Here is a 23465-nt window from a genome sequence, read left to right as displayed (position 1 = left end):
TAGCCCAGCTGAGAAATTGCTAACAATGTCTGAATCAGACTCCACATTATTTTTACTTTTTTTTTTTTAAATCAAGATTTAGTGTGATCACTTCCATTAAAATTAAAGCGCCTTCAAATGTTTCCTAATACAGTGACTATTTGGAGGGGGAAGGGGTGCTGTTTAGGAACTGATTTTTTAACAGTTTATAGATACGGTGCATATTGTACATATGTATTCTAATAGATGTAAAGTACTACATTGCATTCCGTGCTAATGCTATGCTATAATAGCCTATAAACTGATAAATTCAACCAAAATGAACATCTAATAAAGTATATCAAAAGCAGTTTATCAAAGCAATATCTTGCTCCATTCTCTATTTCCATCCATCCTCAACAGCGTAGATAGATGGATGAAGTACTGGAAAACATATAACACTTCAACCTGTTGAAGGTCACCTCTTTGAGTATCATCAGATGAATGAAAGCACTCAGTGCACTCATTAAAGACCTTGAATGTATAAAGACACGCTCCAGGCCACCTGATCAACTGAAGTATTCACAACATTATGTAAGGAATTAAAATTTGAAAGCAAAATATAATTTTTAAATCATCCAACAATAAAAATATATTCATATTTATTTATGTAGACACCAACACTAGGGGATGAGTATACATCATCTTGCATATTTTAAAACATCCTCCAAATTTTGTGAGTGTTATCACCTAGTCCTAACTCATAGCACTTTCACAATATCCTTAAAAGGCATTAATATATACCAGAATGAAACAGACATCTAGTCTGGAATTTCAGTATGGTTGGCTCTTCTTTGAAGGGCTTATTTTCAGGGGTTAAAGAACTAAGCACCTCTATCCAAAGGAGAGCCCAGGTGTACTCTCAGGTGTATTCCCCTTCTGTAAAAAATCCTTACTGACTTCGGTGACATAGACGAATATCCTGAAGATGCTAATCAGTTTGATTTTAAATTCAGTGCAAATTTTGCCCTGATCTCAGTCAGTGATATCAAGCCCTCAAAGTTTAGCCTCTTCCAGTAACATGTAATCACAGACTCCAAAACATGAGTTCAAGGATTCACCTAGAGAGATCTGAATCTAGAAACTTAAATGGTTTAATGTAGAGGAAAACAAACTTTTTGTGTGATTAACATGTGCCATTCATTGAAACAAACTTTTGAGCCTTTAGCTTCTTCTACTAAAAGTCTAAAGTGATGAAGTCCCTCACTGATTCTCAGATGGCTGGAACTAACAATTGGGTTGAGAATAAAATTTAAAGTTCTGGTTGTTAGGGATTTTGGGTTATCTATAGAAATAAAACGGAGGAGGTCTCCTTGACTAAAAAAAAAAAATAAAAATCAAGAGAAGGTAATTTGAAAGGGATATAACTTAAAGTTATATTGCAAAGTGACAGCATTCTAGCAGAAGGTACACTGTCACTAGGAAGAGGTGGAAGGAATCCTAAAACTCTGCTTTCTAAAGAACCACTCCCTTTACTGGAGGCTGAAGCGTGAGCTGACTTTCATATAAATTCACTTAATTAGCATTTCAAAGTCTTTAAGACAAAATCTTTATATATGACATCAAATTCTACCACACTCAGAGATTCTATTTAGATGTGTTTAGACATTTGTACATTTATCATGCTCTATGTTTTTTAAATGAAGCTATTTAACTTTCTAGACTCATTTTAAAATGTTTTCTTCCTCTGCTTTAAACCCCATTGCATTGCTTTCTAAATGTTACCATTATGTGTCTACACATAATCGGGCATAGACTGATGATAGCTTCATATCCATACTGAAATCATCTTTCATGCAAATTTGTTAGGAATGGAAGTGTTCAGAAGTATAGACTTCATCTATTTTGTGAAAGGCCAACTAAGTGCACCACTAAGCTTTCAGAATAGGAATGAGAGGTATGGAGGATGGATGCTGACTATCTGTGCTTAAGTGAGTCACACCTCTTAAGAAAGCAAAACCTAGAATTTACAAAGTTCTACTTAATTCCTGAAGCTTCTTTTCCCTCTCTGCCCTAGATGTCCCATAGGGCAGGAAGCACACAACATTGCATAGTTTTCACAGAGCAGTCAGCAGAAGCCTCTCGGTTTCAAAGGCACAACTCATGTCCCTCACGTTCAGCAGAATTTTACAAGAAGTATTTCAATTTCATATGCTCTAAAAGTTACTTTCCCACAACTTCCATATGGTGATGAAGGCTCAGAACTGAAGCTGAAACAAAATGCACATTACCTCCCTCAATGGCTTCTTCCTCAATCATCTCACAATCCACTGACACAGTAATAAAGCCATTTTCTTCTTCTCTTTTCCCCCTTCCTCCCCCATACATCCCTACCTCCTCCCAGCTGCTTCTGGTTGCTTTCACGCAGGCAGTTTATCGTCACCGCACTTTTGAAAAGTCTCACTACCCCATATGTTATCTATAATCATTGGGAAGGGAAGGCGATTCAGTAAGGCTCCTGTTTGGTGTCTAGTGAAGCTCTTTCATGTTCTCTCCTATGTGACTACATAGGCAGACTAGCTGCTTAATTTAGCATAATATTCAGTGGTATGAATAGTCTCCCAAGTTATAGCTCGTATCTCAGAACATCTACCATAGTAATTTTTTAAAGATGCTCAACAATGCAACAGTTACAAGTTGAACTAACCCAGATATGGAAGGTGAAGGTAATTTCATTGGCTATAACATAATTGAGAAGTCTGGAAGCCACTGTCTTAAAAGCAATCTGTTAAGAAGTATCCAGCAAACAACCCTGGCAGATAAACCCTGCTGATACCTATATTCTTCATGCTGATTTATAAATTACTATTAAATTACTGACCACATGCATCCAGAAGTACATGCCCCCGTACTACATTGGAAACCTAGTTCATAAACCTTGTTCAGAATTATGGTAATTCCAATCCAAGTTTACCACAGTGTTACATCATTGTATTTATTGTATTCATTTCTTAAGTCATATAAAGTATGACACCCTGACCCAAGAGTAATGGGAAAAGTAAATTAGATTAACATGTCAACCAAAAATTTCCATGTGTAAGTCTTTGATAGCGAAGTGACTTGCGTTTGATCACTCATGCTCTCTCTGCCCACTCTAAGTATTTAAGACCAACAAGTTTTACTCAAATTAAATAGAACTTCTAGGCATTTGGCATATAAATTTATGAGACCAGCTTTAAAATCCCAGACACAGATTCTGTACTGCTAAATGGAAAGAAGGTCTAACTCTTAACATTCCTTACACGATGCTTGCATTCACTTAAATCTTTACATTCAAATTCACTCATCTAGTTGTTAGTTTTATAAATTTACAACTTAAGCGTAGTCAGTTTACTTGCTATGTTTCAGTAGTGAAACAATAAAGCAGACTCCTTCCTCCTTTGCTTTAACACAGAGCAACTCGGCTAAATGGAAAAGTGAAACTTTTCTGGAGTGTACACACTCAAAAGCCTTGCTGATGCCCACAATAACTGCATGTGCATATTTAAAATGTATTATTCTTCACTGAATGTATTTATGTAGTATGCCTATTTTTCTATATTAGTGTGCGATAAATGTATTTTTAGCATGTGATAAACACCTGTTTTTTTGTCTGACTGAGTCTAAGCACGACACAAGGATAGAGAAAATGGTCAGCGAATGAAAAATTAACTGTACCAAATAAAAGCAGTAGCAACAGAGCTGACTAACATGAGACAACATCAGGCTTCTTGTGTAAACTGAAGATAGGCCTTTTGCATGCAGCTCTGAATTACACAGATGTTATCTTCCAGAGAAGAAGTCTTGTCGGAGAAGACTTGTACTGTTAAAAACTTTTGAGGGGACCCGCTCTTGGCTAAGGATGCAAAATCCTTCTTTATCAGATAATACAACATGCCTCTGAGCACACTCATGTTTCAGTGGGGAGAGTTCGGACTGCACAGTGTTGTGCATGGAACAATACACAACACTGTTGAAACATTGGGAAGGGTCTGGAGTACCTGGGGTGTGGCCAAGGGTGAAACACAAACCTCTGTTTCTCCTACCCCAGTCCAGTGAGGTTTGGAGAGTCCCTATATCTTGCTGATGTGAACAGAAGGTACGAACTCCCACTAGGTCACAGGAAGGAGACCTCAGCTACAGAAAACATAATCGAGCTACTCAAGTTCAAGAGCAGTTTAGCACGGGCCTCCATTAAACTATACAGTCAGAGCCCTTTGCCAAAAACAGAGTTAAAAGTGAAGGGATTTTTCTACAGTTCTAATATTTACAATTATTTGTACATATGTACATATTTATATATTTATTCATACCTGGACAATGTGACTTTAAAGGGATAATTTATAATTTACAAATGAAACATTTTAAAAATGTATACTTATATCATGAAAAAAACCTTTTTTTTTTTATTGCTTGCCTTCCAGCCTTATGCTCATAATCACACTATTGCACACATCTCCATGTTACATGGAAAATCTACATTTATATATAAATATATATGAAAATAAGGATATTTTTATTTTAATGTTCTGAGTAAAGTGCTCATTTTTTAACTACTGTTGATGAGAAAGGTTTAATCTGACGGTTTAGTTAGAGGGACTTCAAGGGATGCACACCTTGTCCATGCTTCTCCCTGTCATTTATAACTTACGAAATGTCTTTATTTTACGGATGTCAACTCTGTCTTACCTATTAATTCTATTCATAATATGCATTTGTGACCTTGGCATCTATACTGTCACACAAAGTACAAAACAGAATCACATTAAAAGCAAAGAAAAAGCAAGAAAATAAATCAGCAAATGAAAGCAGTGTTTCTCTTTGTTGTTTTTAGCACATTTCCATATCTTAAGATACTTTTTTATTTGATTTTAGAAATATTTGTACAACTTTTTTAAACTCTGAACATATCTATTTTATGCACTATACTCAAATACTGTACAAAACTGCAATAAATGACACTATACGACTACATATGTCTCTACTAGAAGACATCATCATAAAGGTGTATCTTTTTTTTAAAGGTCAACTAATAACTGCTAATGTATGTGTGAATCAAAGTATTTTTGATTGGCCAAGTATACTAAAATCTAAATACAGTACACAATTATTACTTATGTCATGATTTACCAGGCCTTTAGGGGCATAAAGAATCTTTGCAAAGGCTCAGATGAAAAACAGTTTTACTGATCAGTATTAAATGTTCATATAAAATTGCAACTGGCAGCTCCAATTTTGTTGTATTTGTGTATATGAAATACAGTTGATACCTACTGATGATGTATGACCTTTTATTAAAAAAATAACATTCAGATCTTAGCAAAACCATTTCTAGTATACAAAGTTGTTGTAAAGTTATGTCAGCGAAATGTAAAGTTGCAATTTACAAAAGCAGCAGTAAATTTTCTTATATGGACAATTTCCTGAACTTAAATCATGGTCCTTGTTTCCCTTGAAAACAATGCTTACTGGGACATAATACAGGTAAATATTTTAATGGCAGGTTTTAGGATAACATTAAGCAAGGAAAAAGAGTGTATTATATTACTGATATACTTCACTCGGAAAAATTTTTGAGTGCCTTTATGCACTGATGATAATCCAGTTAAGAACAAAATTAAAAAGCAAAAAAATGCAACTTTGCTGAACCAGACAACCTGGCTTAGCAACACTGAATAATTAAAACAGTGAAAAGAGGAAGAGTCTCACTAGAGAAAGTTGACTGATATTGGAAATTTGATTAATACTTGCTTTTCCCTGAAATCAATTAGAAGAGTTTATTAACAACTTCAAACAGGACAGAAGTAAGAAACTTGTGGCTTTTGCCATATAGTAGTCTTTACTACCTCTTTAGCCTAACTAGTATCCAGAATATTTGTGAACAATAGAACTGTACGACCTCCGTACTCTGTTATGTACATGGGTACTGCTATTGTATGAAACAATTACACCTTTTTAAAAAAATCACTTTTTTAAATGACAGTTTCTTTCATTAAAGTAGAATTAGTTATTTTATAGAAAAATATTTTAACTTTAAATTAAAAAAATACTGTTCCTAAATAATTATGTAGGATCATATCTTCATTTCATTGTACGGAGAGAATATAATTCTGTATATTTGAATCCTAAGTTTAACAGAACTCCCCTGGGTATAACTTTTAAAGAGCTGGCTATATTTGCCATGGGTGCTATCTGTTTACAGACCCATGAATTAACACTGTGTCCCTCCTTTGGAGATACACAGGTAAAACACGTATATACACTCTGTACATAATGGTTCACAGATTAGCAGTTATTAGTCGTACTGTACATAGCGAACAACCTATCTGATTAGAATGATGCTTTAAGTCCTCAGTGCGATTCAGCTTTTAGGTTGATGGTGCAAAGCCAAGTAAGACAGGCTCCCTGTTTAAATATGTAGCCCAATACACTAAATTAAAAGTACCAAATAAGACTGGAAACACTATTCTAGACATTCTGTCAATTTTGCTAACGCTGTTGAATGTCTTCTTTGCTTCCTGTGGCTTCGCTTCTGGTTTTGCCTTGTTGGGTTCTGCAGTTGTAGCACTCTTGGAGATGGTTGGTAGCACTGAGTCCTTGGTAATATTTGGAGCATAGTTGGCAACAGCCACTGCATAGGCATTGTTTTTCTTAATGACAGACGCTTTTTCTTTTTTCTATTGGAAGACAGCATGAAGTTAAATATTTTATGTGTATTTGCCAGAAAAGACTTAATAAAACAACATTTCAAATGTAAAAGAAACAAATGATTATGTGTGAGTATGTTAAAATAAATACCAGGAATACCATACTGATAAATTCAAATATAAAGACAGACACTTCCAGTCTATCCAAAAAGAAGGTACAGGTAACATAAGAATGCTCTAAAAACACAGACTCTTGCACCATCAAATGCCCCACTGGAGTTATATGAGGAAGGGTCTGTTACTGCGATTGTAAGGGTAACTGGAAAAGAGTTGGTCTTTCTCTAGCTGCTTTGTACTTGGCCTTTCACAACAGAATTGCAAGATCTTTAAAATGTTCTCTGTTAAGAGAACTAGAAGGAGTGAATGGGTGGACTGGAAGAAAAAGATTACCTGGCATTGTAATAAAATTAAAATAAGGCCATCTTTCCCACATAAATCTAGCATCACTGTTATTTGAACATCTCATAACATACCATCAATAAATAAAGGAATTTCAGCAATGGTTCACATTTTTAAAAGATTCTGGAGAAATATGTGTGTGTGTACATGTATATATACATAGACACACACACACACAGAAGTCAGAAAGAGATTGCAATTAAAAGAAAGAAGGACTCTAGCTTGGTAGTTGCAGGAGTGAGCTGAGAACTAGCCCAAGCACTATTTCTGTTTTTCAGAAATTATTGTTTAATAAATACATAATAGTGATGAAAATCCCAAGCACAACTACAGGCTGGGCGAGGAATGGATTGAAAGCAGCCCTGAGGAGAAGGACTTGATGAAAAGCTCAACATGAGCCAGCAATGTGCGCTTGCAGCCCAGAAAGCCAACCATGTCCTGGGCTGCATCAAAAGAGGTGTGACCAGCAGGTCGAGGGAGGTGATCCTGTCCCTCTACTCCGCTCTTGTGAGACCCCACCTGGAGTACTGCGTCCAGCTCTGGGGGCCCCAGTACAGGAGAGACATGGAGCTGTTGGAGCAAGTCCAGAGGAGGGCCACGAAGCTGATCGGAGGGCTGGAGCACCTCTCCTATGAGGACAGGCTGAGAGAGTTGGGATTGTTCAGCCTGGAGAAGAGAAGGCTCCAGGGAGATCTAGTTGTGGCCTTCCAGTACCTGAAGGGGCCTACAGGAAAGATGGTGAGGGACTGTTTATCAGGGAGTGTAGTGACAGGACAAGGGGTAATGTGTTTAAGCTGAAGGAGGGTCGATTTAGATTAGATGTTAGAAGGAAATTCTTTACTGTTAAGAGTGGTGAGGCGCTGGAACAGGTTGCCCAGAGAAGCTATGGATGCCTCATCCCTGGAAGTGTTTAGGACCAGGTTGGATGAAGCTTTGGGCAACGTGGTCTAGTGGAGGGTGTCCCTGCCCGCAGCAGGGGGGTTGGAACTAGATGATCTTTGAGGTCCCTTCCAACCCAAACCATTCTATGATTCTATGATTCTATGAAAATGGGGATTAGAACTTAAAAAATAACAGAAGATAAGAAAAGTCGGATGGAATTAAAAGAATTTAATGAAGTTCAGCAAAGGGAAATTTAAGTCCTGCACCTGGGGAGGAATAACCCCATGCACCAGTACAGGTTGGGGCTAATGGGCTGGAAAGCAGCTTTGCAGAAAAAAGCCCAGGGGGTCCTGGTGGACACCAAGTTGAACAGAAGCCAGCAATGTGCCCTCACAGCAACGAGGGCCAGCAGCCTCCTGGGCTGCATTAGAAAGAACGTTGCCAGCAGGCCAAGGGAGATGATTGTTTCCCTCAACTCAATCCTGGTGAGACACATCTGGTGTGCTGGATCCAGTTCTGGGCTCCCCAGTTCAAGAGAGACATGGACATAATGGAGCGAGTCCAGCAAAGGACCACAAAGATGATTTAAGGTCTGAAGCATCTGAAATATGAAAGGCTGAGAGCTGGGACTGTTCAGCCTTGAGAAGAGAAGGCTCAGGGGAGAGTCTTATCAATGTATATAAATATCTGGTAGCAGAGAGTAAAGAAGACCAGACCAGATTCTTCTCAGTGGCATCGAGTGGAAGGACAAGAGGCAACGGGTACAAATTGAAATACAGAACATTCCACTTATACAAAAACACCTGGTTTACTGTGAGCGTGACTCAGGACTGGTACACGTTGCCCTGAGAGGTTGTAGAGTCTCCATTCTTGGAGATATTAAAAAACTTTCTGGGGATGACCCTGAGCAACCATCCCTAGCTGACCATGCTTTGAGTAAGGGAGTTAAATTCCACAGTCTCCAGAGAGATTCCAACGTCAGCAATTCTGTGTTTTTACAGGATTGTGTATGCTTTTAAACAGCTAAAGTTCAGCCAATGGCTGTCCAATGGAGACACTATGTGTATAGATACATACAGGGATGTATAGGTAATGACTATAGGCCTGAGTTTTTAGACATATATATATATAGGTACACAGCTAGCTCTGCAATAAGACTGTAATGCTATAAACTGATTCACTGTTTTGCAGCAGTCCCAAACTAAGGAACTTCTAATAACCTACAGGAAAGAATGGAAGGATTTCAGTTTCTAGGAAGGAAGGCTCTCCATACATAATCTAGAAGCAGGCAAATAAATGTTAACAAATAATTAATATTAATATAACAGATGAAGAAATAGTTAACTTCTGGCTCATACAAGAAATCATCAGCTGTTATATTGGTTTTGTTTAATTTTTAATCTAATGGAAGTGGCACAAGTGAGGGAATTCTTGTGACATTTCTCATACAGGTGCATTCCAGTTTTTTACTTCCACTGGGAGGCATCTACCCAATTTCCAATTTTGGTTTTAAATTAGCTCCAATTTGATATTTATCAGGGCCACCTACAAATCTTGATAAGATCTTCATGGTTAGATGTTGTGCCCCAAATACCTTGTCTCAGGAGATGGTGTCACATAAAAAGAGAATCTGGGATGGGGTGGGAATTCAGCATTGTTCCTTATTGACTGGAGTGTGAAAAGGGGCTGATCAAATACATAGCTTGTCCCTCCACCTGCTTTCCTGTGAGACAAATTCTATGTTGACAGCACTCAGATGGGAATTTCCATATAATGTGGACACAGATGACTATCACTGAGGAAACATATTTCATTTATTTGGTGAAGAGTAAGCTTGGCTTTAGGTGCACAGATGCACTCAGCAAAAATAAGAGTAAATTATCAAATGAAATTACTATAGGAACACTCTAATTGATCTATAGTTCCTTCCTTTCAGACACACTTAGTATGTTTTTAAAATGTATCTGCAATACCATTAATGAGATCTGCACAATAAAGATGAACCATATTTTTGCATGAGAAACTATGAATATGTTAAAAGTTTAGCTTTTTGTTAAGTCAGTTTGAAGAAAATAGAGAACTGGGTATATGAATAGTATATAAATCTTAAAATGGAATGACTAATTTTGTCATTCCTAGGGAAGGAATAGTACCTAGCTGTTAAACAGGTCCCACTCCTAAGATCATGAGACAACTTTGTTAATTTAAAGCAACAGCCAAAGGATGATGGGAGAGTTTATAAGGGCTCCCTACGTTATTAGAATGCCAAGGCAATGATGTGCCAGTCTGAAAAGCTTCACTCGTGACGTGCTGAAAAACTTGTAGTGATTTGTTATCTACTTCTAGGATGAGGGAACAGATCCTGAAGGTATGGATAGTTCATGCCCTTCCAGAAGCCACAGGGAATTATAAACAACGTACTCAATTCCTCTAATTCTCCTTTACCATTAACTGAACATTTTGCTTCTTTATGCATTCAAAGTGCTGAGAAACCATCAGTTAATTAAACTTTTCTTCACATCTACTATTATCTAGGAAGCAAATAATATTCTATCCTATTTTAAGGAGAACCAGCGAAATCAGAGTATTCTTTGTCAGAAGAAATCCTTTTCTATTGGTAGAATCAAGGACTGGGATAGGACAAAATTATATAATATAGTAAGTCAAAACAAGTCAGCTTTAGCATTCGTTCTGTGTTATTAAAATGATAAACTATGAAGTGTGACACAAGTTCAGGCATATCAACAGTTCATTTTGTTCACAAAATAAGAAATTCTATCAGGTTAAAATTTCTTCATGCTATCACAACTACACTACTATCAATACCAGCAAACTAAGGCATGACTGTGCTTCTGCACACTCAGAGCATCAATATATAGTAGGTGAAGTATTCAGAATTTTGTACAACTGCTATTTAAATTAGTTTAAAAATTAATGTCTACATATCATTAGGGATAAATTTCAGAATACTGAAAACTCTAGATTTTGTTATTAATAGTTTTTACATATATGGGCATTCAGTTTTCTGATTCTTACCTACCAGAAAATTAATATACATTATATCTTTCTGTAATCTTTTCCTTATTTCCAGCTCAATTGGATTAAATAATGAAAAAAATTATCAACCATTATAATCTGGGTTAAATTTTCTGAATAACCAGATAAACAGTTGTGTCTGAGGAGTCAAGAAACAAGTCAGACACTTCCCAACATAAAAACACAATATAGTTGATAACTAAATCTGGATTATTGAGACTGTCCTGGTTTCAGCTGAGATGATACAGAGTTAATTTTCTTTCTAGTAGCTGGTATAGTGCTGTGTTTTGGATTTAGTATGAGAATACCATTGATAACACACTGATGTTTTTAGTTGTTGCTGGGTAGTTGTAGTGTCTACACTAAGTCAAGGACATTTCAGCTTCTCACACCCTGCCAGGTACGCAAGGAGCTGGGAGAGCAGAGCCAGGACAGTTGGCCCAGACTGGCCAAAGGGATATTCCATACCATAGAATGTCATGCTCCGTATATAACTGGGAAAGCTAGCTGGAAGGCAGGATTGCTGCTCAGAAACAGACTGGGCATTATTTGTTTGGGGTTTTTTCCTGCATGTGGTGAGCAATTGCATTTGTGCACCACCTGTTGTTGTTGTTGTTATTATTACCTATTATTATTTATCATCATCATCTTTTTCCTTTGTTATCCTATTAAACTGTCTTTATCTCAACCCACAAGTTTTTTTCCCATTCTCTTCCCCGTCCTCTTGCAGGAGGGAGGAATGAGCGAGCGGCTGCGTGGTGCTTAGTTACCGGCTGGGGTTAAACCACGACAGAGACCAGGTGAGATTACCTACATCAGGACAGACATATTTTTGTTCAGGACACAAAATACATCTACATTCTCTTGATTTAAAGCATCACATATTTTTTTTATATAGCAAATTTTATCAAAACAGTATATTACAGTTGGTTTACTGCAATTCACTGGAAACAGGGCTATTTCCTTAGGACTTACCTTATCATTTACTACACTTTTTCCATCCCAGGCCCATCCTCGTTTTGTGAAATAATTTACAGTTGCAAATTCAATTAATGCAGAGAATACAAACGCATAACAAACAGCAATAAACCAATCCATAGCTGTTGCATATGCTACTTTGGGGAGTGAATTTCGAGCACTGATGCTCAGTGTTGTCATTGTCAACACAGTTGTTACTCCTGCAAGGGGACAAAAAACATAACATCAACAATTTTACTTGGATTTTGATTGTTAAAAAAATACAAACCAAAATTATGGTATTAATATACTATTATTATGGTATATATGTGAAACACAATGGAAAACTTGCTTATCTAAGTTGGTGACAAACTGTCAGAACCATATTAAAGGCTGCATCTCGAGTTTCCTTTGAATTATTTTAGTTCAATTTTGTTGTCTATATTTCCCCTTTTTTAATCAGCTGAAGATTTTACTTACAGAACATAGTTTTTTTGGTTGGGTTTTTTTTTTTTTTTAGCTATCAGGACAGGTAAGGGACAAAATTAACAATTCCTTAATGGAATCACAACATTTTGCAGCATTACAGTAATAACGTTAATGTTTGGTGGCTGGCTTCTCTGCAGTGGCTGCAGGTCTGGCACCCATCTTTACTGACTACCACACAAATTGACCTTTGTTACTAGAAATAATGATTTTTTAATTTTTTTTTTCCCAGTAGATGTCTCACTAACCATCCAGTGACATAGTTGAACACATAAACAGGTTAAGTTTTCATTCAGGTAACAGGGATTTTTTTCTCGAACAACATATTGATTTGAAATGCCAGATTTTTATAACTGTGTATTATGTGTCAGAAAACAAGACTTGATGTTCCAGGAAGATTGTTCTTTCCCTGTGGCAGTTATTAAAAGCACTTTACACTACTTTGTACATAACGAAGACGCAGTAGGAAGCCAGGAATTATACTCCAAAAAATAAGAAAAAGATACATGGGAGGAAAGGAAGAGAAGAACATTTTTCTGAATCAGTTTTAGCAAGCAGAAACCCACAGCCACAAATGCAGTCTCCATTCCTTAAGTAAATCAGTTCTCCCACCTCAGGCTGAATCACACCTAGACAAACTAAACTATTCCCTTTGTGGTATGCCATTAAATACGTCTCCAGAATGAAAAACAATGCAAAATTATATACTTAGCACAGATCAGCAAGCCTACACTCCATTATGACAGGCAAAGGAGATGCCACGGTAGAAATATTGGTAACAGCACATCATAGCTCCAACAACTACTCACTCATAAAATCGTTGTAAGAGGATTCCCAACAGAAAGTAAAGTCACTCTCCCTAAGCCAGATCCTCCACTGTCAGCAATCTGTCACATGGGTTCTGCAGGATCAACCTAGCTCAAATTTTCCTTCTACAAGAGAAGCATTTTCTCACTGTGTGAGAGGGAAGAGACAGCAATTACACCTACTCAGACCTCTTCAGGCTGTGCAATTTCCATCCCGCCTGTAAAGAATCTCCATCTCTGAGGGTGCTACAGAGGATGACAGAGCAAAGCTGACTGGACTCAGCCTCAGTGTTACTCTCCCTTGATGCACTTCCAAGGGTCTGTGCAGCAGGGAAATCAAGGCACAGAAACATCCTGCTGAGTCACACAGTATCCAGGCACTTCAGCAAACATAAATCTCAAATTGCTATTTTTCAGCCTCCATTAATTAAAGAAGAGGATTTGGTCTGGAATCAGCCGTGACACTGTTGAGATCTACTAGCCTATACAATGAAAAGGAAGCAGCTCTCATACTATAAGGTAGGAAAATGTGCGGGCAATACATTTTGTAAAGAACTTATTCTCACCTAACACTTACACAACATATGGCTTAATTATTTTCAGCACCTCAGGGAAAAGGCAGTCTATCTTACATTTAAAATTATCACATGCAAATTTTAACATGGGTCCTGAGCTGCAGATAAATCATTTTAATTATACAGAAGTATCAGTAAAGTGATTGTTTCTCAGAGATAAGGTGTCCTTATCTACATGTAAATATATACAGTTGCTAAGGTATTGTTCTGTTTAAATCCCACCTTTTAGAATAAACTAATCTTCTGGAAGCCCCATCGGCTTCTTCAGAAATCTAATTTAAGATTAACTGCTGACCTTTTCTAGTCTCAATTAAAACATCATGAATTTACATCCTGTATCTTGCTACCAGTTGACAATTTCTTTAAAAAGTTCAGCAAGCCACACCACTTGTGACCTAAATGCTAATCAAACAGCACATTGTCGGATAATTGCCAACACACTTTCACTTATTCCTTCGCTCTATAAATTCAGTGATGTTCAAGCTACCACAGCCATTTAACCTGAATTGAGTGGGACAAAATTGAACAGAAAATTTAAGCTGTGATACCTGTCAGTTTAGCAATCTCAAGTATTTTTATACTTGCTATTTTTCTTCAGTCAAAAGACAGATGATTTTGCACATTATAGCTAATTTGAAAAATCGGTATTATCAACTCTTTATGAAAAAGGATTGAATGGAAATGACCTGCCTCTTTATCACTGCTAAACTTGAGAGGACTGAAAAATTATTAATATGGAGGAATATGGTCAACTTGTAAAACAAAACACATTTATTTCACAAACATTTAACTTAAACCCCTACAAAAAACATACACTAACCAGATCAAAAACATTCCACGTTGTATTATCTAATTCATAACACTAGTGAACTAAAATTGGTATAAAACACAGTGAGTAGATTGTCCTCTTGCAATGAGGAAGTGAAAATATTAGAGGAAAACAGCCTTCCTCCCTAACCCATATACTACTCTGAACAGCCTAAATAATTTAACAGGCTATGTAAGACTGCATGATATCTCACTATGATGTAAAAAGACCACAATTTATATACAGGTCAAGAACTATCTTCTATAGCACAGAACCCAGCAGATGTGACAGAAGGACATGGACAGGTATCATCTTGTAAGAGACCACGAGCAGTCATCGGTTTGTCTTTAAAAAGGATCCAAAAAATAAACCGTTGCCATTTCCCTTCTCCGAAGAGGACCAAACATTTTACACTTGACAGTAAATATACCCCAACATCATTACAACTTTTGTTCTCAGTGGTGCATGCCTATAAAAGCTAAATAACTTCTGTCACTACAGGTTTACCTGTTCAGGACAAGACTGGGGCTTTGCCTAGGATTTTTTTTTATGGTGCCGCTTTTGAAATGGCATCTTCTCACTGGAGAGAGGATATCCATCTCCAGGGCTGTAAATTCAACACTTTTCACTGGCACTAAACTTATATATGTGGAAAATACCAGCTCTGTCATATTTTGGATTTCGGGACAGATGGATACTATTCAAGATGTGTTTAAAGTTAGACAGCCACCTTTGGGCAAACAATTTCTGTCACTCAGTGGTATAGGGCGCTGCCACTCAGCAGTGGAAGGGGTAAACTGAAAAACTAGAAATGCCTAACTAAAAACTTACTCTGGAAATTGGAGGAGCTAGCACATAAATATTGAAGTTAAAATCTGCCATGATGACTAGTTTATGCCCACAATTGAGTGCAAAATCAGGCTACTCCTTGACAGGGACAAGTTCCTTTGGACCCTTATTTCACCTCTTGTGTATCAACTGATTTTTCTAATTTGAACAGATTTTACTCAACTAAATCATGTCCTAGTCTTCTCGTGTTAGAATATGGGCATCTCCTTTGAAAATGAAAGTAAAAGGCCTAAATAATGAGTTACCAAAAGACATTTCTGTAACACAAGAGGCACTTCAGCTTTGCAAATAATTTGTACAAAATGTGTTCCATTTCTCATAATATCATGCTACTCCTCCCACAATTTTATCTTTTCATCACAGCACTTTGCAAAGATACACACAATGGTTGAAGAACATATCACAAAAGGACTGATAAATTACTTTTTTTTTGTTTTCATTAGAAAGATAATTCCATTGCTCTATTATTTCACTCTTTCTTTTTTCTTAACAGTAATTGCAAATGTTGTTAGGTAATTAGATCACTCAACCTGGTCCAAAATCTGAATAGATTTATAAATACAAATAACATAGTGGAAAGAAAAGACTGTTGTCCCTTTTACAGAGATACAGATTACTACTTCATTTTATCACTCCAAGAATAAACGGTTGGACTTCTGAACAAAAGCTTAAAAATTTTGGAGATAGTAAAATTTTAAAGTATTATATGATAATATTTGGCTACACACCATACTGTTTCTTTTTTACTTAACAATGTATATGTGTTACTTGAGAATACAATACAAAAGGAGTGTACATTGATTCTCCTTAGACATCAGGAGAGAAGCCTGACCAACCATTGAGGGAAAGATTGTATAAAACAACTCAAGTGCTTTGTCTACCCTTTTTTACTGAAAGAACAACACAAAAGGCCAGAAGCCTTTTTTAAATAGCATGGGAGGCCAAGGACCATCACATAATCTATTTCCAGAAACGTTGCATTCAGTCAGTCAGTTAAACCACATACACATATCGTGAAGTCGGTGCTCACGTTGCTTCACTGTACCAATGACGAGCAATGGAACAGAGTTCCCCATTGATCAACAGCCAAACTTATTCCCAAAGCTGAACAGCAAGTGCCATTTACCCCAGCTCCAGTAAAAGTCACATGTCATTATGTCACTACTGGAACATGAGGTAGTGTCTTGGCACACCACTGAGCTGAGAAAACATAGTAGTTCGTTTGCAGCCAGCTCAGTCTCGAACTAAGGGCTACAGTTTTCCAGGTATGCTTGCCCACTGCCTACCACTAGAGTGTTATGTCTACGGTTAACAGAAATTTCCAAATAAGAAGTTATAGACTGAAAGTTCTGAGTGGTGGGATATCTCGCAAGGCACAAAAGATAATCTGCAGCATGTGAAAGGAGAAGTAAAGCCAGTTGAGATTTTTTTCAACAAAATGGGAAAAGGTACTTTATATATACTGAATTGTTTAAAAGGAAGAGTCTATGTTATTCAATTCCCATGTAAAAATAACCAGACAACAAATCTGAACTCTTAGGTTTCCCTTTCTGCAGTTGCATAATTAAAAAGTCTGTCTGTTTCAGGTCTAAATGGCTTTGTGCTTCAAAATGTACATTAATTAATACAGGTTCAGGAAAGATAAATGAAGAACAAGCAAAACACAGGGATAGGAATGCAGCATAAGAGTAAAATCATCACAGAGAACAGAGTCCTGACAAAAGAACATAGCTATGTGAATTTAAAATTCTGCATCTTGGACAACATACTAAAAAATAATAGGACTGTTAATTTTTGTTCTTGCCTTCTTCAGGTAGCAAAGAATATATATCTAACTAGATTCATTTTAACATTCTCATTCCTACTCCATGTGAGTTGAAACACATAGATAACTGTAGCACAAAGAAACCTAATTTCTGATTTTTCTGTCACCTGCATCTAATGCTGCTATTCAAATATACGTGATGCTTCTAAATGTTATGACCCATTAAAAACGAAGCGAGAATTCAATAAGCTGCACAAGATTAGTTTTGCTAATATTGTTGACACTAAATGCGTAACAATAAACACATTACTAAATGAAACAGATTGTAATCTTGCACTAAATGAAGGCATTATGAACCAGGCTTATTCCCTTTCGTTAAAAATGCAATCAAATGCTTTTCAAATTTATCTGCTAGAGAAAACACATTCAAGACTTATTTAATTAACGATGATAAAACTTTCTTCTTCCAATATTTTAAAGCAAAGTTGAAACAATATAACATTAGGCCATAATTCATTTGGGATAGCTTAGGTCAACAATATTAAATAGATGCCATAAAGAAAAGGGATTAAAGAGCTCAACTATAAAAGAAGCCTCATTATAGCAAGCCCTTAATGTTAACCTAGAACTTGAAACTACATTGCAAGAGAATAGAAAGGGGAAAGAAAAGTAATTTCTTTCAGACATGAAATAATGAATGCTAAGTGGTGCTTAGAATAACTGAGAATTACGTTTCTTTGAAAGGAACAGTACTCTAGTAGTTAGTCCTTTCCAGGACTCAAGCTCTCAAGAAGATACTTAAAATAAATTTCTCATTGATTCTGAAAAACACTTTATCAAAATTAATATTTTCTACTTAATCACATTTTAATATTGATATATCTATTATACGATGCAAAGATGGGTATCTAGCAAGTGACTACTCCTTATAAAAACTAAAAATTAAGTATGATCAATAAAAATGCAAAGCAAAATCTCCTGCAATTTTTATATTCCCTCCTGGAAGTAGCTTGTTTTGTTACCTTAGCTGTAGTATGGGCTTCATGTGTTACTGGCTGGAGTCTACCTGAATGAGTACCACCCAAATGAGACCTTGAGTGTACCTGCCTAGCTCCAACTGTCAAGATCAATTCAGTATGAGCCAGAAAACAGTCAGAAGCAACAGATGAACTTTGTTGTGAAACTGTGGCTAACTTCACATTTTTGTAACACATTTAGGCAGGAGACCAGAGGGTATCAGAAATCCCAGTGACAACTCCTGCCAGTAGGTATGGAGAAACACCGGGAGATTCGCCTGGGGCTCCATGATTACAGACGCCATTGGCAGCTTATGCCGACAATCTCATCCAGAGCGTAAAAGGATGTTAAAAAATAGCTCCTCGGGGGACATCCAACCCAATTCAGAAGGCTAAGCCTGAGGTGCAATGCTGCATGCAGGGGCTAGGCCTGAACGCGTGTTCAGGGTGACAGCCTAAGCCAGCCTGGAGGGGACGGAGCCCTGACTGGTGCGTGAGGTGCGCGTCTCTGTGGCAGAAATGAAATACTGGCACAGAAATTGCTGTCTCCTCGATATACTCATTGTGCTTAGTAAAACAATTTTAGATTTTATGTCATGGGGTGCTGCAGTTCTGTTCCTGTGGCCACCGTACCCAGTTTCCTCAAGATATCCTGAAACAGGACATTGTTAATTATTCATATTATGCTAAACCCCTGGGACAGTAAAGCATCAGGCTGCCATGCAGATATTACTTATTTCAGAAAAAAAACACCCAAAAACCAAAATCAAAAAATAAATCAAGAACAAGAAAGAGGTATGCAGGAAGGGACACAACATTCCAGGAAAATTATCCTAATACCTTGTTACTGATGTAGTTAGTGCCTTGTTACCGATGACACAGCAACAGAAAGTGCATTTTAGGAAAAGAAGATGTGAGACTTTTTTGGACAAACCAGTTACACTGTACTAAATGTATAGGAGGGGGTACAGGAAAGGGCAAAGACAAAGATGTAGAAGGATTTAACAGTGTACTTGCAAGGCTGGAAGACAGGAATGTGCATTTTGATAAGCAGAAATGGACAAATTCACAGAAGATTTTGAAGAAAGAAAAAAGAAATCTGCCTGATAACTCCTGGGAAAGCATGGCAGTATTCTGGTCCCAGTAAAACCACTGACCCATTTCATCTGACTTCAATAAGGCTCATATTCAAACCTGCAATTTTCGTGATGCTTTGTGTGGCATTTTCTCTACCAGGAGAGACAGTAAGTGCTTTGTTGTGCATCATACTTAATATGCATTTGAGTTTGGCCTATTTTTTGAAGAGTGCATGGTGTCTACTGATGACTAATCGTATGATTGTATGCAGCATTTCTGCTGGCTGATTCCACCCAGACATTACTTTCATTTTGTTGTGCTAGTCTCTTTTTCTTTAAAAGCAAACAAATTATAAGAACTTTAAGTTATGCAAATAAGAAAGACATTTTTTACTTTGCTTTAATAAAGAAGAGAGCAAAACCTTATTGTAATAGAAATATAATTATTTTGCACTGCTGAAGCTGTTTGCTGCCCTACAGTAATCTCCAATTTGAATTAGTGAGAAAGTTTGGCCCAGACCCCCCAGGATAGGGTTTCTTTTAAAGAACTGCAGCTTGCAAAGACTTTCAAATACTTCAACAAATTCAAATTTAATTTGTTTAATTTACAAATATATTTAGAAATGTGCTTACCTACCAAGTACCACAATGTTTGGATAACATCAAGGCAGGTAAGACATTTCAGAAAATAATCTAAATTTACTTTTTGAATAGAAAAATCATCATCTTTTTCCCTTCTGTGAAAACTTTTTCCTCTTAAAAGAGTCAAGGATATATGGACAGTTCTCTCTAATTTCTAAAAACTTTGGGATTCTTAGGAGATCTGTAAGCTGCAGTTGAAAGCTGTTTGGGCTAGAAATAGCATTACATTCTACAAACACACTAACTTGAATGAAAAAAGGCTTTACCAAGCAGACTTCTGAAATGCTTCCTAACAGCTTCAGCTGTTGCAAACAAAGCTAATGCTACTCAGTATACTCACCAAAGACTGTCCTGGCAGGTACAGATTCTCTGTTCAACCAGAATGACACTTGAGAGAGAATGACAGTCATGATACAGGGGAGATAAGTCTGAATGACAAAATAACCAATTTTTCTCTTCAAGTGAAAATGAGCCGTCATTACGGTATATTCACCTAGGTGCCACAAACAAACAAAATACAATGAAACAAAAGGTTATAATCTTAAGAAAATCCATTTCTTTGGCAAAAGAAAGTTTAGTACATTTATGTAAACCAAATGTGCTAGGGTTAAATTGCACAGAATGCATTTTGTAGTAGGAAGCATCTGACAGAACATAAGAAAGTTTTTGAGTACAACTACATCTTATTCCCACTGAGCTCCAGGAAAGATCAGTGTTCAGGAACTTACACTATCTCTTGTATGCCCTGACAAGAACTTCAGTCCTGTGGGTTTCTGCACATAAGCAACTCTCTGCGTTCACGCGAAGGCACCCTGAGAACTTAATCTACAGTCAGAAGGCAATCATGGAGGTCCATCACAGCCTGGCACGTGTAGGAACACAGTCTAGAGACTGGTAGAATAATCTGGTCTTTAATGCCAAAAACACGATGGAAGGAAAAAAATGGTTGAAATCTGCATACTTCATCATTTAGTAGACAAAAAAAAAAAAAAATTAAACAATTATCCCAGTCTTGGGTTACAGACATTAGGATTCAAGACTCAGCTCCAGACAGCACTAAAAAACAGTCACTGGGGACAAGTGCACCCCTGCTATCATCAGTTACTTATTAACTTGAAAGAATGACTAAAGAGCTCCTGTGTGTTATTTGGACCATACATTAATAGACTCTGCCTAATATCTCACATTTTGCAACAGGTTTTTCAGTAGCCTTCTAACACCACCAGCAATGCCTATGTTTTTCATAGCCAAGTGAGTGCCTTTTTCTTCAAAATATCTTTTACTAACCTGTACTTGATTTAACTGTCTCTTTTCCAATTGTTTGGCCTAAAAGATCATACTGATTCAATCTTGAGCCATCTGGTGCCACCTGCACTGAATCTGAAGCATTATAAGTCCAAATGTATGTCACTTCTGAAGTTGTGTATGCATCTGTGGAAAATAAGATAAAGTGTTTTGTCAGTAATTTAAATAAACACTTTCCATCAAAACTCATAGTATTAGAAGAGCTACTTATTTTTAAAAAACAAAAACAAAAACAAAACAAAAAACAACCTACCCCAAAACCTGAAAATTATATGGTAAAAAATATGTTTGGCCATTTAAAAATAGCTTTACTGTAGGGTAAATGCCTATTGCAGCATGGGAACAAGGCACTCATTTGTGATCTTCTTAACCACAATTTATTGCTATTAAATTACAAACCACATCTCTTCTATCCTGTTAAGAAATTTCTAAGAGATTAGATATTATATGTATCCTAAAACTCATGGTAAGTGGGATGAAAAGAACAATTCGCAAGATTTAGGACACAACATTTTTGAAAATTCATTCCTATATTGTTCTAACTTTCCATTTTCCCCACCTTCCACTTTGGGACTGTATCACAAGCATTTTATTAGCTGAACTTCATACCTAAATATGGGAAGCCAGGTTCAGTGACAATGCCCTTAAACTTGTAGTGGCTCTGTGCCTTGCCCTGCATACCCTCTTAAATTTCACTCCTTGGCATCTTTTTGTGGGAGATGCTGATATTAAGAAGGCTGTTCTCTCAGTACATTCATGATCAAACATACATTTAACCTAGGGTCTGTCAAAATAAGCTAGAATGAAAGCAAATCAAGACTGTATTTTAAATAGCATTAATGCCTCTCCAGTAAGAAAGGGAAAAAAAAAAAAAAAAGTATGTCCTGCAAGTTTTTCCGGTCTAATACCCTACTAACAAATGGAGTATGAAAAGAAAAGGGTAAACCACTGATGGAAGAAATTGTATGTTCATTTACATTGACTGAGGCAAGTGCATTTTAAGTCTCATATCATAATTGTAGTGAAGTGAAAAAGAAAAGTAACATTTCTGTTGGGCTGCAAACATTTTCACTTCGGAAATCTCTGGTGGCCCAGAAAGAAGCTTCTTCATGCAACTAGCCATAAATTGCATGACTAACAAAATCTAGCGGGTGGGTAGCATGTAGAAATTTTTAACACTTCCCTTCTATCTTTCTAGCTTCACACAAGAAGACCTCTGCTTTAATGCAAACCAACAGTATTGCCAGTTGCTGATTTGTCCCCATCCTCCCCACTGTTGGCTAGACTTTTTGATTAGGATAAAGAAAGGCAATCTATTAAGCTACAGCTTCTCCAGTACATTCAGTTTGGCTTTTCTCTTATGTATAAAAAAACTCCTGAGACATTTGTACAATGATCCTCCTTGCAATGTAACATTAGGAGCATATGAAGAGCTATGACAAATACGTACCACTGGCAGACTTGCCTCAGCTAAACCAAAATCCTCAGGATTCCTGCTTATTTTCACCACTATTCATCAATCAAATTCTATCCCACAATAAAAGCTGAAAAATGCACAGTAGTCTAGAAATGAGTTCTAGGAAAGGTAATAAAATGAGTGTGAAGCCGTTCAAAATGAACAGAAATAAGAGTCCCTTGGATGGGCAACAGTCTGGAGCACAGTTGACTACAGGGGAAATAAAAGATAGCTTTTCTAAAATCACACTGTTCACAGTTTGAATTCTCCTGTTTACTAGAAAACCGGAAACCATGGGCAGAGAACAAAGGAAAAATTAGTAAGCAAAAATACCCAAACAAACTAGAGAAAAAAACCACTGTTCACACAAAGTCAGAAGGGTTTCCAACTTAGGAATGCAAATGAAGACATACTATAAAGTAGCCTCTTGGCCTCAGCATCAGTTTCATTCTTGCGGGGTTTTTTAAGTTGTTTTGAGGCTACATAGGAGCCTTTTTTCCTCCTGCACCTTATAAATCAAACATACCTTGCTGCACACATATAGTAAATATTATTAATCAGTAGCCAATTTTGGCTAACATCTCTGCTGTTAGTTAATTAAGCGGTATTATCTGTTATAAATATAATATCTAGGGGCAAAAAAGGCTCCATGATACAAATATGATTAATTCTAATGATCTTTTATCTCCATAGCTAAGATTTC

The 23465-nt window shown here is 36.8% G+C and overlaps 1 protein-coding gene across 1 annotated transcript in view; it reads right to left on the bottom strand.

Annotated features, from left to right (window-relative positions):
- Positions 1-4817: 4817 nt before the first annotated feature.
- Positions 4818-23465, bottom strand: part of GABRA2 (gamma-aminobutyric acid type A receptor subunit alpha2) — a 62473-nt gene continuing 43825 nt past the window's right edge. Inside the window, exons 7-10 of the mRNA XM_075752224.1 lie at positions 21289-21432; positions 20342-20494; positions 11997-12199; positions 4818-6674 (exon numbers count right to left, since the gene is read on the bottom strand). Coding sequence (XP_075608339.1) covers positions 6366-6674; positions 11997-12199; positions 20342-20494; positions 21289-21432 — 809 coding nt within the window. The 3' untranslated portion in view covers positions 4818-6365. The remainder of the gene's footprint in view (positions 6675-11996; positions 12200-20341; positions 20495-21288; positions 21433-23465) is intronic.

The sequence above is a fragment of the Balearica regulorum genome, chromosome 4, assembly GCF_011004875.1.
Source record: "Balearica regulorum gibbericeps isolate bBalReg1 chromosome 4, bBalReg1.pri, whole genome shotgun sequence".
NCBI classification, from domain to species: Eukaryota; Metazoa; Chordata; class Aves; order Gruiformes; family Gruidae; genus Balearica; species Balearica regulorum.
This window is presented reverse-complemented; position numbering and strand designations above follow the sequence as displayed.